This window comes from Rhinolophus hipposideros (assembly GCF_964194185.1).
Source record: "Rhinolophus hipposideros genome assembly, chromosome: 20".
Lineage (NCBI taxonomy): Eukaryota > Metazoa > Chordata > Mammalia > Chiroptera > Rhinolophidae > Rhinolophus > Rhinolophus hipposideros.
The window spans coordinates 18,602,422-18,625,311 of record NC_138066.1 but is presented as its reverse complement, the minus strand read 5'-3'; the positions used below and the strand labels follow the sequence as shown (position 1 = coordinate 18,625,311).

Here is a 22,890-nt window from a genome sequence, read left to right as displayed (position 1 = left end):
AACCTATTTGAAAAAAATCATTGGACTTTCCTGAAGGGCATAAAGAAAGGCCAGAATAAATGAAGAGACATACTGTGCTCCTGGATAAGAGAACTCAATATTGTAAAGCAGTCAAATCCCTTCAATTGATATACAAATTTCAAACAAAATCTCTAGCAGGATTTTTAATTGAATTTGACCAAGAAAGACCATCCTGGAAGAGAAAATACAAAAAAAGAAAAAAACTTAAAAATGATAAGAGAGGCTTTCTCTATCAGATATCAAACTATAAATGCAAGAGTAACTGAAACTGTGGTTTGAGCTCAGAAGTAGGGGGACAAATAGATCAACGTAACCAGAATCCAGAAACAAACCCATGTTTGTAAGGAAATCTAGCAAACAATAAAGGAATGAAATTTCAAATGACTGAGGAAAGAGGTTACAGGAGGAACTTGAACAGCTGGTAACATGTGGAAAATAATAATGCCAGTTATTATCTCCATCAAAACCAAAAACATGCTCCAGGTGGATCAAAGAGCTAAGCATAAACACTTTGTCTACAAGTATTTGAAAAAAAGAATAGGAGAATATGTGTATAGCCTTGAGGTAGAGAAGGCACAAAATAATACATAACATGTAAATGGCATAAAAAGACTGATAATGATTACACTGGAATTTTAAAATTCTGTATCTTAAAAGACATCAAAACCAAGATTAAAATATAAGCAAAATGCATAAAGATTTACATTTCTTATAAATCAATAAGGAAAAGACAAACAACCCAACAGAAAAAGGGCAAAGATTATGAATAGGCAATTCACAAAAGAACGCCAAGAGGCCAGTGAAGATAGGAAACATCTACTTCACTGGTAAACAGCAACACAAATGAAAGTGAGAATGAGTTTCTTCTCTCCATCATATTGGCAAGATTGGAGAAAGGAGGGGAGAAGAGTAAAGGGAAGACTTGCAGGTAGATGAAAACCTTCCAGGGTTGGCAAAGGTTTGGGGCATTCTCATATATTATTGGATAATACAATTGGTACCATCTTTTTGGAAGAAAATTTTGGCCACATCTATTGAAATGATATTTTTAAAATCTGCATACCCTTCAATACAACAAATCCATGTCTAGATTTCTACTCCTAGAAATACTTAAAGAAAGGCTCTATGGAGCATAGATAAGTATGTTCACTGTGGGTGGTGTGCTGGGTGTGAGGAAGCAAGCTCAGCTTGAGCCCCGCCACCACGAGGCGAAATGGTGTCACTGTACAGGGAACAGGGAGCCATCCTGGAGGGTGAGGTGAAGGCAGTGATAGAGGGCACAGGGACCCACAGAAGCCCAGGGTAGGTCCTCCTCCAGGCTGGAGGGCAAGCTGGGGCACAGGGAACCAGGGGAGGCTTCTTGGAGAAGGAGGTGCCTATGTAAGTCTTAAGTGATGAGCAGAAGTTAGCCCCGGGACTGTGGATGGAGGACATCCCAATAGAAAGACAACTTGTGCAAAGTCTCAGAGGAGCAGATGGGTGTCACCAATTCCAGGGTTTGAGATATACTGTGGTGAGAGATGAAGCTGGAGGAGTGGGTAGGAGCTGATGGATTTCATCCCATTGGTGATGAGGACCCACAGAAAGGGGGTGTGACCCAATCGGAGCAGCTCCTTAGGAAGATCCCGAGGCAACTATGAAATGCGGGTCTGGAGAGAGAAAGGCTGGGGACCATGAAGAGAGCCGGTAGGTGGCAGTGAGAGGACAAAGGGGTTGAGCGGAGACCAGAGGACTAGAGGCCGGCTGGATGTGGGGACATGAAGGATGACTTTCTGGCTTGGGGGCTGGATGGATGGTGACACCATTTGCTGAGACGGCTGTTACTCAGGAGCAGGTGGCTTGATGTCCTATTTGTTTTATGGTGTCCCTATGAAGCAGCCCATGTGGGAGAATTGCCAAGGGCCCAGAATCTTACAGCACTCGTGGGGTTAGGTTTCATCTCACTGCCCCCTAGCTTTTGAAGCCTGGGGGTGCTCTCCATGGGTGCCTGCCCATGACCCCACCCTACAGAGACCCCTACACCATATGAATGGGGGGCTGTGAAAAAAGGGAGCACAGTGGGCAGCCGCTGAGCAGGCCAGCCTCAAGATGGACTCCCAGGGCTCTTCCTAGGACCTCAGTCCTGAACACCCTCTGTGGACACTGGTGAGATCCAGCGTTCCCTCTGGCCAAACTCAAATCCCCTGCATCAGGAAACCCACCCAACAGCTGGGTTTACTAAGCCTTCAATGAGGTGGGTTTTGTTTTTTGTTTTTTGCTTTTTTTGTGCCAGGATGCCACAGGCTCTGAGGACACAGGCAGGGTGACATCCAGTAAATTCAAGAACTGGTGCTTCGGAAGGTGCCACCTGCCCCCGGTCAACTTGCATTGGCCTGCAAGTCTGGACAGCAGGCTGAGAGACCCTGCTGTGACAGCCCAATGGTGGGGGTTCATGGGGCCTGGGAGAGGAATGAGCAGGGCAGGATACACTTAGGATGTCAGGTGTGCAACTGATTACCACCAGCCAACGCTAAAGTATTACACTATTTTAACTACGACCCTCATCAGTGGTGATGTCAGAGGTTTTCACCCCACCCTGAGGGCAGGAGGGAAAGGGGGGCTTGCTGCTATTGTCCTATCATGTGTCATGGCTACACAGTCCCCAAGCCACTCCTCACAATGCCTCCCCTGACAGCACCTGAGAAGCCCACAGTGATCCAGGCTCTCATCAGTCTTAAGCTGACCCCTAGGGGACAGCCGGGACACAGCAGGGCACTGAGGGCCGGGCCTATAGGAGGAGGGCCTGTCCCAGGCTGGGCCCCTCAACATCTCCCACCTGAAGAGCTGTGGTCTTGCCCATCCTGGCCTTCAGCCAAATGGAGCCCAGAGCTGAACATTATAGGAGCCTGAGGCAGTAAGGGGGTTCATTCCCGTCACAGGAGCCCGGCGGCCCAGCCCTCTGGCCTTTGAATTGTCCCCCCTCATCTCTCTGCTAGCACACGGGAGCCCATGGTGGGAAACAATTCAGGTCAGCCACGCTGTGCCAGCGGGCACTCACCAGCAAGGCTACCCACTGTGTCCAGCAATCAGTCACCACCTTGCTGGGCTTGGGCCACCTATAAGGGCCAGACCACGTGGAGAGCAGAAAAGAGTTCACCCAGGAGGGCTTACACCAGAGGAAATGAAAGCCTGTATGCGTGCCAGTCCTGAGACAGAGGAAGTGAGGGGAGTACTGGGGTTGCTGAAATTCAACTGACATAATCTTTGCATTACTATACCCACCAGATGTTGTATTTTGGGAAAATGATATTGCTTTAAAAACAAGCCAGCTCTTCTGTGCCTATTTCCCACTCTTTCTCCACAAGCCATCTTTTCTAGAAGTGTGGATGGCCTAGTGTGGGGGCCCCCGGAAAGCAGCCCACGACCGGTATGCCACCCGGGTACCATGGCTAGGGAAGTCCCGGCCACGGCTCCACTCCGGCCTCTGCCTCCTCACGGGCAGGCTTTTATTTTGACATAATTTTGAAACACCAGTATCCATGGTGAAATGAAAGATGCAAATTGGACAGACAGTCCCTGACTCAGAATGGTTCGACTGACGATTTTTCGACTTTACGATGGTGCGAAAGCGATACACATCCGGTAGAAACCATACTTCGCATTTTGGATTTTTCTCTTTTCCGGGGCTGGTGATATGCGTTACATTACTCTCTCGTGATGCTGGGCGGCGGCAGCAGAGAGCCCAGTCGGCCACGTGATCCCCAGGCCTGGGCATGGTGACCAGCCACCAATACTCACAGCGTGTTGTTCACCGTGTTAGGTGCTTTTGCCCAGCTGTAGCTAGTGTGGGTGTTCTGAGCACGTGGACGGTCTGCTCGGCTACTCTCCTGTTCAGGTGTATTAAGTGCTTTTTCAACGTAAGGATATTTCCAACTTACAATGTAAACCCATCGTATGTAAGTCAAGGAGCACCTGTAACTTCAGTACCACTTTCTAATACTAATCTCCAAGATACAGCAAGAGGAGGCAGGGAATTCTCATGTATGAAGCAGTCTGTTTTCTCCTCACTGAATTTTCCCAAGTCCTCTGGATTGGTATGCCAAGCCCTGTTTTACAGCTGAGGAAGCTGAGCATCAGAGGGGTTAAGTAACTTGCCCTCGTTTGCATGGCTAGTCAGTAGCCAAAGTGGGATATGGATAGGGTTTCTGGGAGGGAATTCCTGCCCGTTCTCAGGAAATTTTTCACTTTTCCGTTCCCGAATCCAGAGAAAAGTTGCTAGGGAAATCAGGAAAATCGGCTCCTTGAGTCCAGGAGGTTGGCAGCATCGGCCATCATTTTGTGGAAATGATTCATCGTGGAGAACAGAAAACAGTTTATATCTCAGGATTCGGGAACGGGAAAGCGAAAAAAAAAATTCTGAGAACGGGTGGGAATTCCCACCCGGAAACCCTGCCCATACCTTGTCCTATGCTTCTTTTCCATTTGGCGGTTCCTAAGTTCTACCCTTTATAATAAACCTATAACCATAATGAGGAAGAGTGAAGAAACAAAATGGAGTCACTATACTTAAGCTGCTAAATTACTAAAATCAAGTACATTGAGACATGAGGCAACAATTTTATTCTTGTTTTAATTGGCCTTGGAACTTAAACTTTTGAACTTTCCAGTCCTGCATCAATGCCTAGATACACATCAAACATCCAGATACCCTCTTGTTACCCATTGAAGGACTAAGGAAAGAATGTTTACCTATCCAGACCCCCTGACAGCTTTATCCAGATTACTGGTCATCTAGACGGTTACCATCTCAGACCAAGTCAGAGGTTGAGAATGCCGGGCTGATTCTTCTCAAGAATTAAATTTTTATTATAAGAATTCTCAGCTTTTTCTCCTTTGGAACACTTCTGGGTACTTACTGCCTCGTTGTGTTTCTAGTGTGCAAACCCTAAGACCCTTGAATAAATCTTTATCATTTGCTTCTAGCCAAAGCCTCCAGACTCTTTTTGAGTTCATTTGACAGTAAATAGTAGTATTTTCCTGAGTTCTGTGAATTGTTCTAGTGAATTATTGAACCTGAGCAGGGTCATGGGAACTCCCACATTTCTAGTCAACCAACAGAGGTACAGGGAGACTGAACGTCCCATTTGTGGCTGCCCCCAAGTGGGGCAATCTTGTGGGACTGAGTCCTTGACCCTGGGTCTGTACCAGCTCTGGGTAGTTAGTGTCAGAACTGAACAGAGTTGCTGGACACCCACTTGGTGTCAGAGAACTGGGGAGCTGGTGGTGGTTGTTTAGAAAAACCAAAAACAAAAACCACCCTGGGACCTGTTGGCTCAGCGCGGTGTGGCACAGGAGAAAAGAAACATATTGTCATCTTGCATGCTGCTGACCCTGAGCCTGTCAATTTCCCTGGCAAACTGGGCTCAGTTTCTCCTTGGTACCACAGAGGGAGAGTACAGGTGTTCTGTGAAGACCCCCCGCAGGCCCTACACTCTCTGCAGTGACTTTCCAGGGGGCTTCATTGCTCTGGTCCCCAAAACTATTTCTTGATTTGGAAGCCAAGGGTCTTCAGAGGTGGCTCATGGACTCCTAGACACCAAAAAGGTGAAACCAAGGCAAGGAGACCAAGAAGGGCAAGAAGGGCCGCAGGAGGTGCCACCACTGCTGAGTGCGGAGGGGCCCAAGGCCGCCCTCTCCTACCTGCTCCACTTCTGGGATCTCCGGTGCGCAGGGCAGCGTCCCCGCGCTCTCCACGGACAGCACATCCTTCAGCAGCGCCTCACATCCTGTGGATGGACAGACGGACAGCAGAGGGTCAGAGCCTCAGCCTGGCATGGGAGCTTTGCTTCTGATTAACAGGTCTGGGGTGGGAAGGGCCATGGGGTGGTAGACAGCCTGAGCTTCCAGGAGACCAGCTGATCATTCAAAGGCAGAGATGGAACTCCCAGGCTGTAGAGAAGCCGGTCCAGGGCTCTGCGGAGGGAGCTGAGACAAGTCCTTGCTCTCCAGATGTTCTTCCGCTGGGACTAACCCCAACAGGGAACACACAGAAAAGAGACTCCCAAACGTGGAGGGAAGGCTGGGGGCGAAGGGAGTCAAGAAGGCCTTCTTGGAGGAAGGGGTATAAGACAATACACCCTGCCTGGCTCGCAGGGCCTCCCAATGCATACATCACCCTGAAGCTGAGGCCCTCTGCAGCCCTGCAAACTCCAGAACCTAGGATAGGGTCACCGTCAGGCTCTACCTCCTGCTGACTCAGTTACATATGTGGCCTGCCTCCTCAGTTCCCGAGCAAAGGCACCGAAATCAAATGTGACAAAGGTGGTCAAAAATTGCAAAGTACCTCGCGTGGGCACATGACAGGTACAGTGAGCGGTGCCCTAGAGTCAATTCCATTCACAAACATTTATCGGGGGTCTGCTGTGCGCAATCCCCCCAACCTCTCAGCTCATTTCCCTTTGCCTCTCACGTCTATGGCAATAATTCCTGCTTCCTTCCAGAACTCAGGCTACCCCACAGAAAAGGATTCATCCTGGCCACACAGACAGGGAACCTTGGCTTCCCTCATGAATAACAGGAAGGCCTCAGGACTCCTAGAAGTAAACTGTGTTCTCTCTGCAGCCAGGGGGGCCACCATAGCAAGTCACCTGCTGGTGACCTGAGCTCCCTTCTGTAAGCAAACAGTTGGTGGTAGAAGTGGCCATATTCTGATCCCATATTCCTGGGGTCTCCCACAACTGCCTTTGAATTGGGGGGGGGAAGAGGGGAATTTATATTGCCTCCTTAACTCTGCGACGTTCGTCTATAGTCGAATGATATTTCCATGCCACAGACTGTGGCATTCGACTTTACCCCACGAGCTCAGTGCTCCAGAAAGGAAGTTTAATAAAGCAGATGTACATTTTTCTACATTTTTGTGTTTTTCAAGAATTAATAACAATAGGAAAATTTTGTACTTTAAAGTAATTATTTATTTTAATAAAATGTAGCACCTTAACTGCATATCCTTAAAATTTTAAATACTGTAATTATTTTCTGTGGATTTTTGACACATTTTGGAGAACAAACTTGATACCACTTAATGCAGTGAAAAGGTTAAAGGGGAGGAGCAGGGAGGAAAGGAAGGATTTGGGGGTGGTTAGAGAAGGAGAGGCGGAAGGAAACTTAAAGGGAGGGAAGGGGAATAGGGGCGCCAGCTCTGTCCAGTTTTGCCCAGAATTCTCCTGGTTTTAAAACTTCAAGTCCTGGGAAACTCCTCAGGAGCTTGGTTTAGAGGGAGAGGACCTCCTTTGGGAGGAGGAAGGAGATAGAAAAAAGGAAAGCAGAGGAGGAAGGGAAGAAATGACTGACTGGCCATTTGGGTTTGCCTGACTCTGGGTGTGGAACTCCACAGCAGAGGTTCAGAGATAGCCCCATGGGGAGCCGGGAGCACAGCCATTTCTGGAACCCATCCTGGGCTCCTGGGACCCCCGTGGGAAGGACTCTGAGCTGAAACCCAAGTCATGCCAGCCTCTGCAGCTAGCTGTATAGGATCCTGAGTGCTCCGAGGACCTCCTCTCCCAGAAGACCTCACCTTTCATGGCGAACACCCCCCGGCAAAAGTCCTTGAAGTTGATTCTTCCAAGGTCATTGGGATCCAAATATTTCACAAGTTTTTCCACCTGTGGAAATAAAGAAGTGACAGGCATGAGCTTCCCAGAAATGCCCCAGAGGGTATACGGTAAGGCTGGCCAGGAGCCTGGGATGGAGGGAGGTTTCAACTGAGCCAAGGTGATACCTGCAGTTGTCTCCTAGCCCTCCTCCCCACAACCTGGGGTCAGCGCCAGCCCCACAGAGCGGTCAGGCCACTGTGTTCTCCTGAGGCTGACAGAGGACACCCATGAGGCAAAGCAACGCCAACACCTCAGTGTTGAGAAAACCATTTGTTTGGGCCAATCATCCTCTTCAAGTCCTTCCCACAAAGACTGGCACATGGAAAGCAATCACTCTGCTTTGCTTTTTAACTTAATGGTGTCTTTCATACAAAAATAATACAAACTCACCGCAGAAATTCTAGAAAAGAAAATGAATCAAAACCTTGCCATTTCCCACTTTTCAACACATAGTTTTGACTTTATTTTTTCTTTGTAGTTTGTACTAGTTCTGAGAGACCTTTGGTCAAATTCCCCTTTGTCTACAAGGAGGAAATAATTATGTCAGCATCTTTAGGACTGCTTCCTCTCACCCACACCCAATCCATAACCCAAAACTGTATCCCAAAGCTACCTTCCTTTCCACATCAACCCTGGGGTCCCATAGCCATCATCATCTCTCTCCCTGACTGTGCAAATCTCCTAATTCATCTGCCTTCTTCCACTTTCAGACCCCAATTCATTCTCCACTTCAATTGGATCACGTCACCGACTCCCTTGCTTAAAATCTTCTGCTGAGTGTCCACTACACTCAGGGTAAAATCCAACTCTGTAACATGGCCTACAAGGCCCTATCTGATCTGGCCTCTCCAGCCCCATCTCCTCCTCCTCTTTCCGTTACTCACTGCATTCCAGCCACACTGGCCTTTACTCAACTCTTCAAGCAAATCAAGCTCTTTTCTGCCTCAGGGCCTTTGCACATGCTGTTCTCTATATTTCAAATGCTTATCCTCCCCATTCATCATCTGACATCTATTCATCCTTCAGGTCTCCATTTAACCTCTATTAAATGTTTCTCCGCCAGACGAGCCTGTCCTGAGCATTCGCATCTAATCAGGGCCCATCCTGCTGTTACCCTGTCATGTAGCACCTTATACTTGCCCTTCAAATCATTTATTGCATTGTGTAATTATATATTTATGGGATAATTTTATCAATTTGTATCTTCCCCTCTAGAAAATAAGCTCCCTGAGGGCAACGATCATATCTGTTTTAATCACCACTGTGTACCTAGTAGCTCACATCATGACTGGCACATTGTAGAAGCTTCATAAACACCGTGTTTCCCCGAAAATAAGACCTAGCTGGACCATCAGCTCTAGTGCGTCTTTTGGAGCAAAAATTAATGTAAGACCCGGTATTATATTATATTATATTATATTATATTATATTATATTATATTATAGACCCGGTCTTATAGTATACTAAAATAAGACCGGGTCTTATAATTAATTTTTCCTCCAAAAGATGCATTAGAGCTGATTGTCTGGCTAGGTCTGATTTTTGGGGAAAACATGGTATTTGTTGAGTAAATGACTATAAATGGTTCTCCAAAACATCTAAGTTTTCAGGGCTTTTGAAAACAGTTGCCAAATTATTCTCTGTAATGATGTCTTAATTAAGTCTTTAACCAGAGCAACTGACTTCAAACTTATGAGCTCTGGGTATTTTTTCCTTGTTTTTGGCAACGGTCAATTTTTTCAGATCTCTCTTTTGTAATTAATTAATTGGAACCATTTTCCCCCCTACTTTTTCCGGCACCTGAAATTCAACTTCTTGATATTTCTTCCAGAAACCTACTTCTAAATCAGCCTGTAACTTAGTAGCAGCCCCTTTACAGCATACACACAAGCATTCATTCATGCATTCATTCACTCACTCACTCGTTCAACAAGCAAAGACTGGGCACCCCTGCATGCTGGGCACTCTGCTGGGGGCTGATGGCGAACCAGGTACGTGGTCACCCAGATACACACATGCTCATCCTCAGGTACTTGCCCTCCTCACACCCATAACCACGACCAGTACCTAAAGCTTTCTCCCAGGCTCCTTTTGGACTAGGCTGCAGGTGATGGCTATGAAAGCATTTTGGAAACTGTAGAGCACAGCCTGTAGGAAAGGGATTCTGTCACTGTTCTTGTTAGTATTGTCATGGCAGACACCCTCTAACCTGCACCCCCACTGCACACATGCTCTGATGCCCAAGGCATGTTGGGGGATTCATCTATTCATAAGGACCATGTTTCCTGCATGCCCACGAGACACTTCCAGTGTGGCAGTTGCAGCAGGGGTCTAAAGCCCTGGTCACTTACTGCCAGTGGCCTGGCATTATGGGGATGTGCCCAGTGGGCTTTAGAAGATGAGTAAGGGCAGACCTTACACAAGCATCTCTCCTCCCTCCCTGAGCTGGTGGCCCTCTAGTCTGCTTGGGTGTGAGCCTGGGGTTGAGGGGTGACCCCTATCCCCCGAACCTGGTACCTAGCAGGCTCCCTGGAAATGCCTGAGGAATTCCAGTGAAGGAGGAAGATAGCTTTCTGCCAGCTCCCTCCTCAGCAGGAATATCCTCAGCATTGCAGCTGCCCTCCACCCACCCCATCCCCTCAAGCCAAAACAGCCTCTGACACTGCCAGGCAATAACGTGGCTTCTGAGAATAGCAATGCCCAGGTGCCCCCTGCAGGGCTTTTGGGAGCCCACCCACCACCCCAGCTGCGCCCCGCCTCCTCTCCTCCTGTGTCCTCATTACTGGCATTGTAGGGAGTCTGTGAATTCAGGGAGGGGCTGGGGTACCTGGTAGCCTCAGCCTCCTGGCGCTTGCTTACTACTACTATCCCCACCAAGGTCGGGCGCTATGCCTTAATTATCTCAGAGGCAAGCCAAGGGCAGAGTCACCGAGTGCTGACTGGCTGATGAGAAGCCCCAACCTCACGTCCACCTAAGAGGCAGCAGCCTGTGGCCTTGGGTCTGTAATCCATGTGGTTTGTGACTCCCTGGGGTTGGGAGATACTTGTGGGGCCAGACTGTGGATCTCCCCTGAGCCAGCCTGAGGTGAGGAGGTATTCGATGACAACAGACAGATGGGGTGCTGAAGGCCACTGCAAGCACGCTAGGCGGCGGCCCAGGAGACTCTCAGAGGGCTCTCCAAAGGGTGGAGACCCCAGAAAGTAACGGATGTGAAAGTGCCACGTCAACTGCGGAACAGCCCTTCAGAGAACAGGCAGGACCGCTGTAGAATTATTAGAACAATAAACACCAATTATCTCAATAAATACCATAATTGTAGGCTCAATGATTTAAAAAAAAATAATAGCATAGCTTATATGGGGAATATTAAAATCCTTGCTGGGTTTCCAGAGGGCTTGCCATAGGCTACAGCACGGTGCTAAACTCTGGCTGTAGCTAGTCTCCTCTAATCCTCACCACTACCTTAACAGTCTCCCGTTTTACAGTTGAGGAGGCTGAGGCTCAGAGAGGTTGGACATTTAGGGAGTCATTGCAGTGGTAACTCCGCCTTGACCCCGCACTCTACTGTCTTCCAGCAGAGGCAGGCTCTTACCAGGTTGTCTGCAGCCCAGTGTAGTTTCAATCCCCTACCGCCTGTGTCTCAAAGGATGGAACCCCTCACCGTGATCACCAAGAGTCTCAGCTTTCCTGGACATTAGATAACCTTTCTCCAATGCACTCGAGGGGTGCATTCAGCTGACCTAGCCCTTCATTTTACAAACAGGGAGACCAAGTCCCAGGGAGGGGTGGGCTTGCTCAAGGTCACACAGTGATTTCAGCAAATAAACACCCACACGTGGTCTTCGTGGTGAACTGGGGCCACAGGTGCCGGGGTCCCACCGGATGGTACACACACCATGCATGGCTGGGCACCGGGGGATCTGCACTCGGCACCCAGGCCAGGAGCGATGGGGACACTGAGCCTGGCGGGGACTGCACAAGCAGCTGTTGTCACTGGGGCACACAGCTGGGCTGCAAAGCTAGCTGCCGGGGAAACTGGTTGTTTCACTGGCAGTAAAATATTGCTCTTTCCGTTTTGGCGCCACTCGATTACCAGGCTTCCCCTTCTATTTCTGTTGCCTTTCTCTTTAGCCTGAGTTTTCCCCCCACTCATTCCCCCGGGTCACATCTCTTCTAGCTCAGGCCAGACGACATTGCTGCTGTTCTCTGCTTGATCACCAGCCAGATCCTCCCGGACTGAGCCTGTGCCCAGCCACCCACGCCTCCCCAATTTCGAGATCTGCAAGCCAGATGGAGTCAAAGAAGCTGTATGCCTCTCTGAGGTCTCAGCTGCCTTATCTGAACAAGAGAGATAAGTTGGCTCAGTCTGCAGGTAAAGTGCCTAATAAACATTAGCCATTATATTATTAAGCAAGCAAATGCTTTGTAACTCTTCCTTTGCCTGTTCTAAGCACTCTATACATATGGATTCATTGAATCCTCACAACCACTTCAGAGGTAGATACAATTTTTATTCCCATTGTACAGGTGAGGAAACTGAGGCACAGAAAGGCTAAATCATTCAGGGTTAAAGTCCCACAACTAGTAAAAGGCAGAATTGGGATTTCAACACAGGTAGCCTGGCTCCAGAGCTCATGCACTTTACTAATAATTATTATTTCTACTAATATAAGTATAATCACTGTTATTATTATGACAAGTCTGGGGGCTTGTTCTGAACAGAGAAAGAATAAATGTGTATTTTGCTCTCTTTTCACCTAGAAAAACCGGCATGGGTACAGAGAACCTTTGGTTAAGAATTTGAATACAGTAAGTCCTCACTTAATGTTGTCAATAGGTTCTGAGACTTTAAGTGAAATGATGTACAATGTATAACACAACCAATTTTACCACAGGCTAATTGATATAAATACGGCATCTCATCAATGCTATAACAAAATGACGTTGAATGACTACATTCAAGCAAGGACCTGCTGTATTTAAGAGAAAACGTGTAATTTAAAACGTGTTGTTAAAACAGAGGTCGCCCACCAACATCCCAAATGCAATTTATAGACAATCTTACAATTTTGGGTTAAGATGGAGTCAGTACACTACATTTATCTTTTCCACTGATTATAAATGAAAACTCTGGACAGAATACATAAAGCAACTAGTCTACTAGTTGAAGCTGGGGCTTGTTTTGGATGTCTGAGATACATCAGTGAAAAAAAAAAGAGACCACAATCCCTGCTGTAATGGTGCTTACATTCTAGGTAGGGAGGAGACAGAAAAGAAATAATACACCTTAACAAATGTGTACTGTGGTATTTTAGAAGATAATGGACAAAATATAGCAGGAGGGGAGGGCTTTGGGTGGTTGCAGAGCTGATTATAGAGAATAGTATGTTTAGATGGGTCTAATTGAGAAGATACCATTTGAACAAGGACTTAAAAGTTAGCCATGTGGACATAAAGGGAAAGAGTGTTGTACAGAAAGGAAATAGCCAGAGCAAAGACCCTAAGATTTGGACTCTGAAAAGTAAATAGTAGCAGACAAGTTGGGAGGAAAACTAAACTTGAAGTTAAAAAAACAAAGAATGAAATAAATAAAAATCTTGAAGGAAGATGAAGATGGTGGTAGTAAGTCTCCTGATTTATTTTTTTCCCTCACCTATTTTCCACCCTAGATTCAGGTAGCCCAAATCCCAGAACTACACAGCAGGTATAAACAGAAAAAGCTCCAAAAGAAACTCTGTAATTTTGATGAGAGGCCAGGGGAGGGGGCCCTTTGGGGACAGAGAAACTGGAAGAAATGCCTGTTTTGTTTTGTTTTAATCCCTCTCCCAGGCCTATCCCAAGGCAAGCTCCAGGCCCCAAGCTGGGTGGTGGCAGCGGTAACAGCAGCCAGGCAGGCACCTAAAACTCCCCGAGAGGAAAAATCTTTCTCTGTAGGACTAGAAACTAGGAAATGTGGTCCCTGGGGTCAAAGTGTGTGTGGTGGGGGGAGGAAGTAGAAATTCCTATTATTCATTTCTTTCCTCTTACCACCTCATCCTGCAGGTGAATCAGTAATGGGAAGTGTGAAACAGCACAGGGAGGCAAAAATCTCAGATTTCTAACCAAAAGACCAGGTAAAGGGATTACTGGGAACTTGAGGGCGGCAGGAATGAGGGGGATCACAGAGAGGAGTGAGTGAGCTCAAGAAGAAGATCCCATAAAATTGTGTTTGACGTTCTCGGCTGACTCCTAAGCTGCACATACATGGATCTAACACAAACAGCATACCCAAGACTTTGAGAACAGAACTACAGTGTAGACAGCGAGCAGAATGGCCCCTGGAGAGTGCACACTCGAAGTAGATCCAAATAGTGCTTCAAAGGCTTTCAAACTGAACTGTCATTGGAACTACAGCTCAGAGGGCAGGCTGGGATCTGAGGCTTCAACCTAACTCGGTTGATTTCCTGATTAAAAAAACGAACAAAACACTGATATACTTTAGATTTTAACAGGACCCAGAGTCTCAGAATGTAATATTCAAAACGCCCAAGACACAATCCAAAATTACTTGACATACAAAGGAACAAGACAAGCTCAACAATGCATAAGGGAAGAGACAATCAATAAATATCGACGCCAAGAAGACCCAGATGTTATCATCTTTAACATCTTTAACATGTTTTAACATAACAGAGACTTTAAAGCAATTATCATAACCATGCTTCATGATGTAAGGATGAACACTCTGGAAACAAACAGAAATATAGAAATTCTCAGAAAAAAATAGACACCAGAACTGAATGGGGAGGCTGGATGGTTCAGTTGGTTAGAGTGCGAGCTCTGAACAACAGGGTTGCTGAATCGATTCCCACGTGGGCCAGTGACCTGCGCCCTCCGCAACTAGATTGAAGACAATGAGCTGCCACTGAGCTTCCAGAGGGGTGGATGGAGGTCTCAGTTGCTTAGAGCATGAGCTCTCAACAACAAGGTTGCAGGTTCAATTCCCCCATGAAATGGTGGGCTGCGCCCCCTGCAACTAAAGATTGAAAACGGCAACTGGACTTGGAGCTGAGCTGCGCCCTCCACAACTAGATTGAAGGACAACGACTTGACTTGGAGCTGATCGGTCCTGGAAAAAACACACTGTTCCCCAATATTCCCCAATAAAAAACTAAAATAAAATAAAAAGAACTGAATGGAAATTTTAAAAACAAAAAATATGCAAAAAACGGAAATAAAACATTCACTGGATGGAATCAATAACAGAATGGAGAGGACAGAAAAAACAGACAAAAAAAAAACCAGTTAGTGAACTTGAAGAGAGAATAATAGAAATTATCTAATCTGAACAAGGAAAACTACCAAAGATTAAGAGGAACATTACACAAAAGGGTCAACCCACTAAGATGACATCCTAAATGTGCATGCAACTAACAACAGAGTTCCAAGACATAGGAGGCAAAAACTAATAGAACTGACAGGAGAAACAACAGAAACAAATTGACTATGATAGTTGGAGACTTCACTTCCTTCAATCAATAGAACTAATTGGATGGAAAATCAACAACGATATAAAAGCCCTGAACAATACCGTTAACCACTTAACCTGATGGACATGTATAAGACACTCACCCAATAATAGCAGAATATACATTCTTTTCATGTGCACATGAGACATTCACCAAGATAGATCATATCTTGGGACCATTAAACAAAACTTAACAAGTTCAAAAGAGTTGAAATCACACAAACTATGTGCTCTGACCATAATGCAATTAAACTAAAATCAATAACAGAAAGACATCTGGAAAATTCCCAAATACTTGACAATTAAACCACATATGTCTATCTAATCCATAGGTCAAAGAAGTCTCAGAGGATATTTGAAATTAAATGACAATAAAAATACAACATAAAATTCAAACCGAAAGTAACAAGAAGGAAAGAAAGAATAAAGAGCCGAAATTGAAAAACTGAAAACAGAATAACAGTAAAGAAAAATCAATGAAACCAAAATCTGGTTCTTTGAAAAGATTAAATTGAAGCATCTCTAGCCAAACTAACAAAACATGGAGAGAAGACACACGTGACCAATATCAGAAATGTAAGCAGATTATCACTACAGTCTTGAAGACTTTAAAAGGTTAATAGGTACAGAGGATTTTTAGGAAAGTGAAAACACTCTATATATTGTAATGATGGACGTATGTCATACATTTGTGCAAACCCACAGAATATTCACCGCCAATAGTGAACCCTAAGGTACAATATGGACTTTGGTTCATCCTTGGTAAAAAAATGTACCATCTGGTGCGTGATGCTAATGGGGGAGGAGGCTATGCATTTGGGGGAAGGGGGTAAATGAGAAATCTCTGGGCCTCCCTCTCAATTTTGTTGTAAACCTAAAACTTCTCTAAAAAAATAATATATTTTCTAAAAGGTTAATAGGGAAACATTATAAACACCTCTATGCACAGAATTTCTACAACTTAGAATGGGCCAATTCTTCGAAAGACACAAACCACCAAAATTCACACAAGCTAAAAGGTAATCTGAATTGTACTGTAACTATTAAAGAAATCAAGTTCACAGTTTAAATCTTTCCAAAAAAGAAAACGTCACGCCCAAATAGTTTCAAACATTTAAGAAAGATACAAATAAATTCGACACAGTCTCTTCCAGAAAACAGAAGAGGAGGGAGCACTTCTCAACGCATTTAATGAGGTTAGCATTACCCCGATAATAAAACTGGACAAAAGCAGTGTAAGAAAACTACAGACCAATATCCCTCATAAGCATAAACATAACGATCCTCATGAAATATTAGAATATATATCAATGAATAATACAATACAAACATGACCACGTGGGGTTTATCCACCAAGACTAGTTCGACATTTGAAAATCAGTCGACATGACCTAAAGATGACCAAAGAAGAAAAACCATGATCATCCCGACAGATGCATACAAAGCAACAGACAAAATTCAACATCCATTCATGATAAAAACTCCAGCAAACTTGGAATAAAACTTCCTTAGCCTAAAGAAATGAAAGCTTATGTTGACACAAAAAAACTACACACAAATGTCTGCCACGGCATCATATAACACACAGTTGGCCAAACCTGAAAACATCCCAAATGTCCCCTGACAGGTGAATGGATAAGCAAACTGTTCTGTCATAAAAAAGGAACAAACTATTGCCACCCAACAACAGGAATGATCTCAATGCATTATGCTGATTGAAAGTCAGCCTCAAATGGTCACAAATGATGTGGAAAAGGCAAAACTGTTAACAACAGCGAACAAACAGATCAGTGGTTGCCAAGGGTAAGGAGGTGGGCAGAGTTTGACTACAAAGGGGCAGCAAGAGGGAATCTGGGGGGGACTGTTCTGTACCCCGATGGTGATTACAGGAATCTGTACCCTGGTGGTGGTGGTGGTGGTTATAGGAATCTATTCAAATGTTAAGACTCATGGAATTATACGTCCACACCCTCCCCCCCAACAAAAGTGAATTTTACTACATGTACAGCTAACATGTTTTTAAATTAAGGAACCTGTACACACAAACCAGAAGATTTGGCAACACTGGGCCGTATTCCCCCACAGCTACAATGGGCCAAAGCTGAGTTTCAGCAGACTCTTCAGACAGCATGCGCTCTGCTCCCCAGTTCAGCAGCCCAGCCCCACTCTGGCTGCTTCCCTTCCTAGCCCTGTGGGCATCTGAGTGACAAGTCCTACTCTCCTGGGTGATAACCAGGTTTGGCTGGGCGTCTGAGTTTTCTACACCTGCAAAACGAGTGCCAGGGCTCGGCTTGGGGAGGTGGTAGTTGAAACTCCTAGCTTAAAAGGCAGCAGGCAGGTCAAGAGGGGATAGGTGGGGCCTCAGCGCAGAGGGAGCCTCCAAGGAAGGTGGCCAGTCGGTTCCTTGAAACCCTCTGCGGCAGGCAAGGAAGTGCTTTCAGGACAGCGCAGCTCTGGGGCGAGCTGCTCAGCCCTGTGCGGCCCCTGCCGCTCCAGACCACCAATCAAGGCTGTGCTGCACACACACAGAGCCTTCCAAGGGCTTCTGAGCAGGAGCCCCTGGACGGGGTGTGGCAGCTGCCGGGCCTGAGGGCCCTGCTCTGGGCAGCCAACCTGGAGGCCCTAACCTTGAAGGACATTTGGGGGAAACTGGGGCATGGAACGGGAGTGGGGGCATCATGAATTCCAGGCTTAGCTGGACAGTCTTCTGCTGGAAAGGGAGGGTGGGGAAGGGCTCACAGGCAGTGCAAGGGAACAAGGGAGGAACGGCATGGAGGAAGGGGGGTGTCATCAACGTGTGAGGCCAGAGAGAGGGGACAGAATCTGAAGGAGAGGGGTTTGGGAGCCAGGCGGCGGCAGCTTCACTTTGTCCTGAAGGTCTGGACGGCAGAACTGAAGGCAGTAAGGCAGCGGTCACCATCACCATCACTGCAGCTCCATGTGGAGAGCGCGTCCCAGGAGTCAGGCATTCTTGTGAGTGCTTCCCAAGTCTCACTCCTTCCAGTTCTCCCAATAGTCCTGTGAGAGAACCTTCATTCCCATCTTACAGCCAAAGGTCCAGAAGCCAGCGCCTGGCCCCCTCCCACAGCACATAGGGTTGGCATCCAAACTCCCCCCTGGCTCTGTGGGGCCCTCCTCCTGCCATCCCAGGGGGCTCCAGCCCTCCCCTGGGGCCTCAGGGCAATGTGCTGGAAGTTGCTTGTTTATCCACTTTCCCAGGCAGCCCAGCTGCCTGATGTCAGGGCACACAATAGAGCCTATATTCTGGAGAGCTCACCCCCACCCCCCAAACAAGCACAGAAATGGAGAGGGAGGCAGCCACTGGCTTCCCCATTAGTTCTGAGATAGGGGAAAGGAGGGGAGGAAGGGCGGAGAAGGGGGAGGAGGGAAGGAGGGGAGGGGAAGAGATGGAAAGGATGGAAGGAGGGAAAAGCACGTTATGTAGAAAAGCACGTTAAGGTTTAGGCAAAAGTACGTTATACATTTCTAACCAATAAGATGTGAGGAAACACCTGCAGGAGGTTTCTAGAAGAGGTTTTCTTTGACGATGGGGAAAAAACTGATGATCCACAGGAAATGCTCCTTGCCCTTCTTGCCCTCCTAGAGAGTGGCCACCATCTTGGGCCTACCTGAGGAAGCTGAATGGAAGGGGGTTGGGCCCGAATGATGCCTCTGAGCTCCTGAAGGCACCAGCCCTGGAGCTGCCCTAATTTGGACCCGTGTGTTATGAGAAACAATACATTTTCCTCAGCCTTTAAACTATTTTGCATTGGTTCCTGGTTCTCGAGCTGGGGGGCCCCTAACTGATGAAGGAACCCTCCTCAAGGAGTGCAGGGGTAACAGGTGGTGGTGGGAGGGTGACGTCGTGAGCAATGCTGCTGAGTGCACAACGGAGAGGGGCAGAGTGGCCAGGCGTCCAGAAAGGCCAGTCACACACTAGCCAGGCCACCACCTCCTGGGCTGGAAATGCCTTCCTTTATGAGACACCGCCCCCCCCCCGCCCCAATCGTGTTCCAGTGTCACCGAGCTGGTCCCTCATTCACAGCCTGAGCTGCTGCTGACCAGAATCCCTTAGGCCACCCAAGAGGGCTTTGTCTGGTGTCTGAATAGGAATGAAAAGGACAGAAGCCTGGGTGGTCTCTAAGGTAGACTGACCTAGGCATCCGTCCTTCCATCTGTCCTGTCCTTCTACACGTTTCCTCAGCGCCTCAGCCAGACTCTGCCTTGTGGGGAGACAGTGCCCACGAAGCTCCCAGGGAAGGACCAGATGTTCTGCCATATTTTTGAGTGAAGTAAAAATAGCCTAGGAACAGTATAAAAGCATGTAGATGGCTTTTAATACTGCTACATGCCCAGGAGCAATATTATGTCACTACTCCCAAGCTCTGGAAGTAGACAGAGCTGGGCTCAAATCCCACCTCCTCCATTTATCAGCTGTGTCATCAAGGCTGACTGACTCAAGCTCTCTGAGCCATGACGTCTGCCTCATGGAGCGTTAGGACTCAAAGGAAACAACATCAAGACTTAGCCTGGAAACTGGCACAGAGCAAACTCTTGATAAATGAGTGCTTTTTTTAAATTTTTGTTTTTAATAGACAATCCATGCCTGGAAGCTGGTGATAAAGCTATTAACTTAGGTTATCTCTATATGCTGGGATGGCCAGTCCTTTTACCTCTTCTTTCTACATTTGTTAGTTGGTTGAATTTAAAAAATGCATTGGATTATTTTTAAACTCAGGGGGAAAAAAACAATAGAGCTCTTCCTTATTCTTTAAAAAATTACTCATAGCATTACAGGGTTAGATGAGACAGAATCCACCATAATGCACCATAACCCTAGAAGGTGCTACTCAAAACCTGGGCAGTGGGAGCCTGGCGGAAACAGAGGGCTTAGAGACCAGCTCCTGGGAGAAGAGGATGCTGCTGGCTCCTGGACCATGCTGGGAAGAGTGAGGGTCTGGGTGACCTCTAAAGACCCTTCCAGGGTTTTGAAACAGGGGTCCAAAAGAGAGTCCAATGTGTGTATGCCACTTGGAACTCTGGGTTGCCAGCTCCGGAAGGAAGGGTGGGGGTGGGTCCAAGGACAGGTGGGCTAATCGTTTCTAAGGAAGGTAGGTGGTGAGACCAAGGCTGTCCTGCCTTCTGGGGGAGGTTTCCTGGCCATGGGGGTAGGGAGCTCATCGTGTAACGGGAGGGGCACCTGTCCTGGAAGATGGCTTTCCGGGGAGGAACAGTGCTCCAAACACTGTGGGAGGGTCCACCACTGGCTCTAACCCCAGCGTCAGGCCCTCGGTTGGCATCTTTGAGCCTCCGAGTAGTCTGAAGGGTGCAACTCGCTCTCGGGCTATGGTTGGCTTAGCGCCCATTATTTAATGTCAAATGGGAATATTTGCTCATCAAAAGGGCGTGCTGGCCTGCAGGAGTTGCGATCACAGCACCTCATCAGTGCTCCCTCCCAGGCTGTGGTCCCCAGACCCCACTTCTCCCATCCATCCCACACCCCTGCCCTCCAAACTGGGTCCTGCCTCTGCCAGCCTCAGCAAGCCTTATACCTACAGCTCCATCAACTAGTCCACGACCAGAGGGCAGGGAACACCAGCCCACCAGCTGCTTCGGCTGCTCAAGACCAGCTCTGTGGTCGTCTGTGCCCAGAAAGTTTCAGCCTCTCCATCCCCCTGCTGTGCTGCTTCTGCCTTGGTTTTCCTGCCTTTGGAGACTGGAGTCTTCCCTTGATCTGTAGCCAAGACACCTGACTACCTCTTGCCAGCCCCTTGCCTCTACATTAGACTGCCTCCCGTAGCAACACCAGCCAAGACCTCTCCAGGAGTCACCACTGCCCTTGGGACACTGTCTGTGAGATCTCACAGGGCAACTGCAGCCCAGGCACCTACTCCAGCCTGTTTTCTTTAACTTGTAACTGGGCCGTGTGGCAACATCCCAGCATGCCTCACTCCCAAGCCTTCCTACTTAGGGCGCTGTCTCCAGCGCTTACCCCCGTTCCAAGAGTTCTAGAAATGCTGGCAAGTCCCATCTCAGAAGGAAAAGTAATTGGACTCATAATGTAGGAAAAGAACACATAATAAAAATTATTATGTAGCTAGGGGAAAAAAATCACTGGAAAAAAAAGTATTTCATCCTCAGTAGTGACAAAACACACTAAACATTAAACATTAATTTAGACTAAATCTAAGACATTTATTTTTAATGTTAATATTTTGCTCCTCTCAAGAGAACTAAGTATATAATAAAAAAGCAATGCCCTAATAAATATAATGCAATACAATTAAAGACCTTGAAAATGTGTTACATACTTAAAAACCCTTAAATGGTAAAGAATATCACCTTTTTTTTAAAGATAATGATGGTTGATTTTTCTCAATTTTAAAATATATTATACCAGATAATAATGATCAAAGTTTTATAATGTTTCTTTAAAAACAAAACGAAAACATCTTTGAGCATCAAAAAGAATAATGATAGCAATAGATGATAACCACACTGAAAAGAATCTATGAGTCCACAGCGATGATCAGAAAAGGGGTAAAGGAAAGATCTTTACAGAACAATGCTTTATCTCTAGAAAAAAGTGATAGAATTAGAAAAATCACCATTTTGCAACCACCAATGTAATTTATACAGGCAAGGAGCATCAACAGATGTTAAAATCACTGTGTGAAAAGCTACTGGAGAAACCAATATTTACACTGTCTAAGGTACCACCCCACAGATTACTTATTAATTATAAAGAGGAAAAAGTACGATTATATTGAAGAGTTCAAGAAGACATGACCTTAACCAACTGATCAAACTCAGCATCACCAATAAAGGGACAAAATAACATCACATGGCTCCTTGTGTGATGCTCTAAGACCTTTCCTTGCCAAAAATGCAAGTAAACAATCAGACGTATCCAGACTATGGGACAGCCTACACGACAAATGGCCCAGACTTGGCAGGAAATGTCAATGTTATGGAAGCAAAAAAAAGAATCAGAGATCATTCTAATTTCCAGGAGGTGAAAAAGGCAAGGCATATGAAAAGCCACATGAAACACATGATCCCTAACTGGATCCTGGATCAAAACAAGGAGTGACGAAGGACATTTTGAGGACAACTGGGGAAATTTGAATATGAACTGAATGTTAGATGATGTTGGTGAATATTAAGTCTTAGGTGTGATGGTAGCACTTGTTTAAGCTGGAGACTGTCCTTGTTCTTACCCTCTGAAGTGTTTGGGGGGGGGAACGTCAAGATGTCTTCATTTACTTAAAATGCTTTTGCAAAACAAAACAACACTAAATGTGATACATAATAGATAGGTAATCAATGATAGAAAGAAAAAGCAAACGTGGCAAAATGTTAACAGTGACTCTAGGTGAAAAGTATCTGGGTGTCATCTTTTCTTTCAACTTTTCTGTTTGAGCATTTTCAAAACAAAGAGAAAAACAGAAAAAAAAAACCTAATGGAATTCAGTTCCAGTTTAGAAATAAATTCAAATTATTAATAGAACTGAATGTTGGATGAAACTTACAATAAATTCCAAACAGGTAAAACTTAAATATTTTTACAGATTGGGGATTGTAAACAAAATAGCTTATTTATTCTTGCTAGAGATGGGAAATAAGTTCCTAACTACTAAAAAATGGTAAGTATCATTAGAAATAAGGCAGACACGATATATTTGAAAAAATTCAAATGTCGGAAAACTTTCAAGTAATAAATGCCATCA

The 22,890-nt window shown here is 46.2% G+C and overlaps 1 protein-coding gene across 1 annotated transcript in view; it reads right to left on the bottom strand.

The window, feature by feature from the left end:
• Positions 1 to 22,890, bottom strand: part of RAB11FIP4 (RAB11 family interacting protein 4) — a 97,470-nt gene that overhangs the window by 67,689 nt on the left and 6,891 nt on the right. The window contains exons 2-3 of the mRNA XM_081028126.1: positions 7,574 to 7,661; positions 5,701 to 5,786 (exon numbers count right to left, since the gene is read on the bottom strand). Of these exons, the coding sequence (XP_080884252.1) occupies positions 5,701 to 5,786; positions 7,574 to 7,661 (174 nt within the window). The remainder of the gene's footprint in view (positions 1 to 5,700; positions 5,787 to 7,573; positions 7,662 to 22,890) is intronic.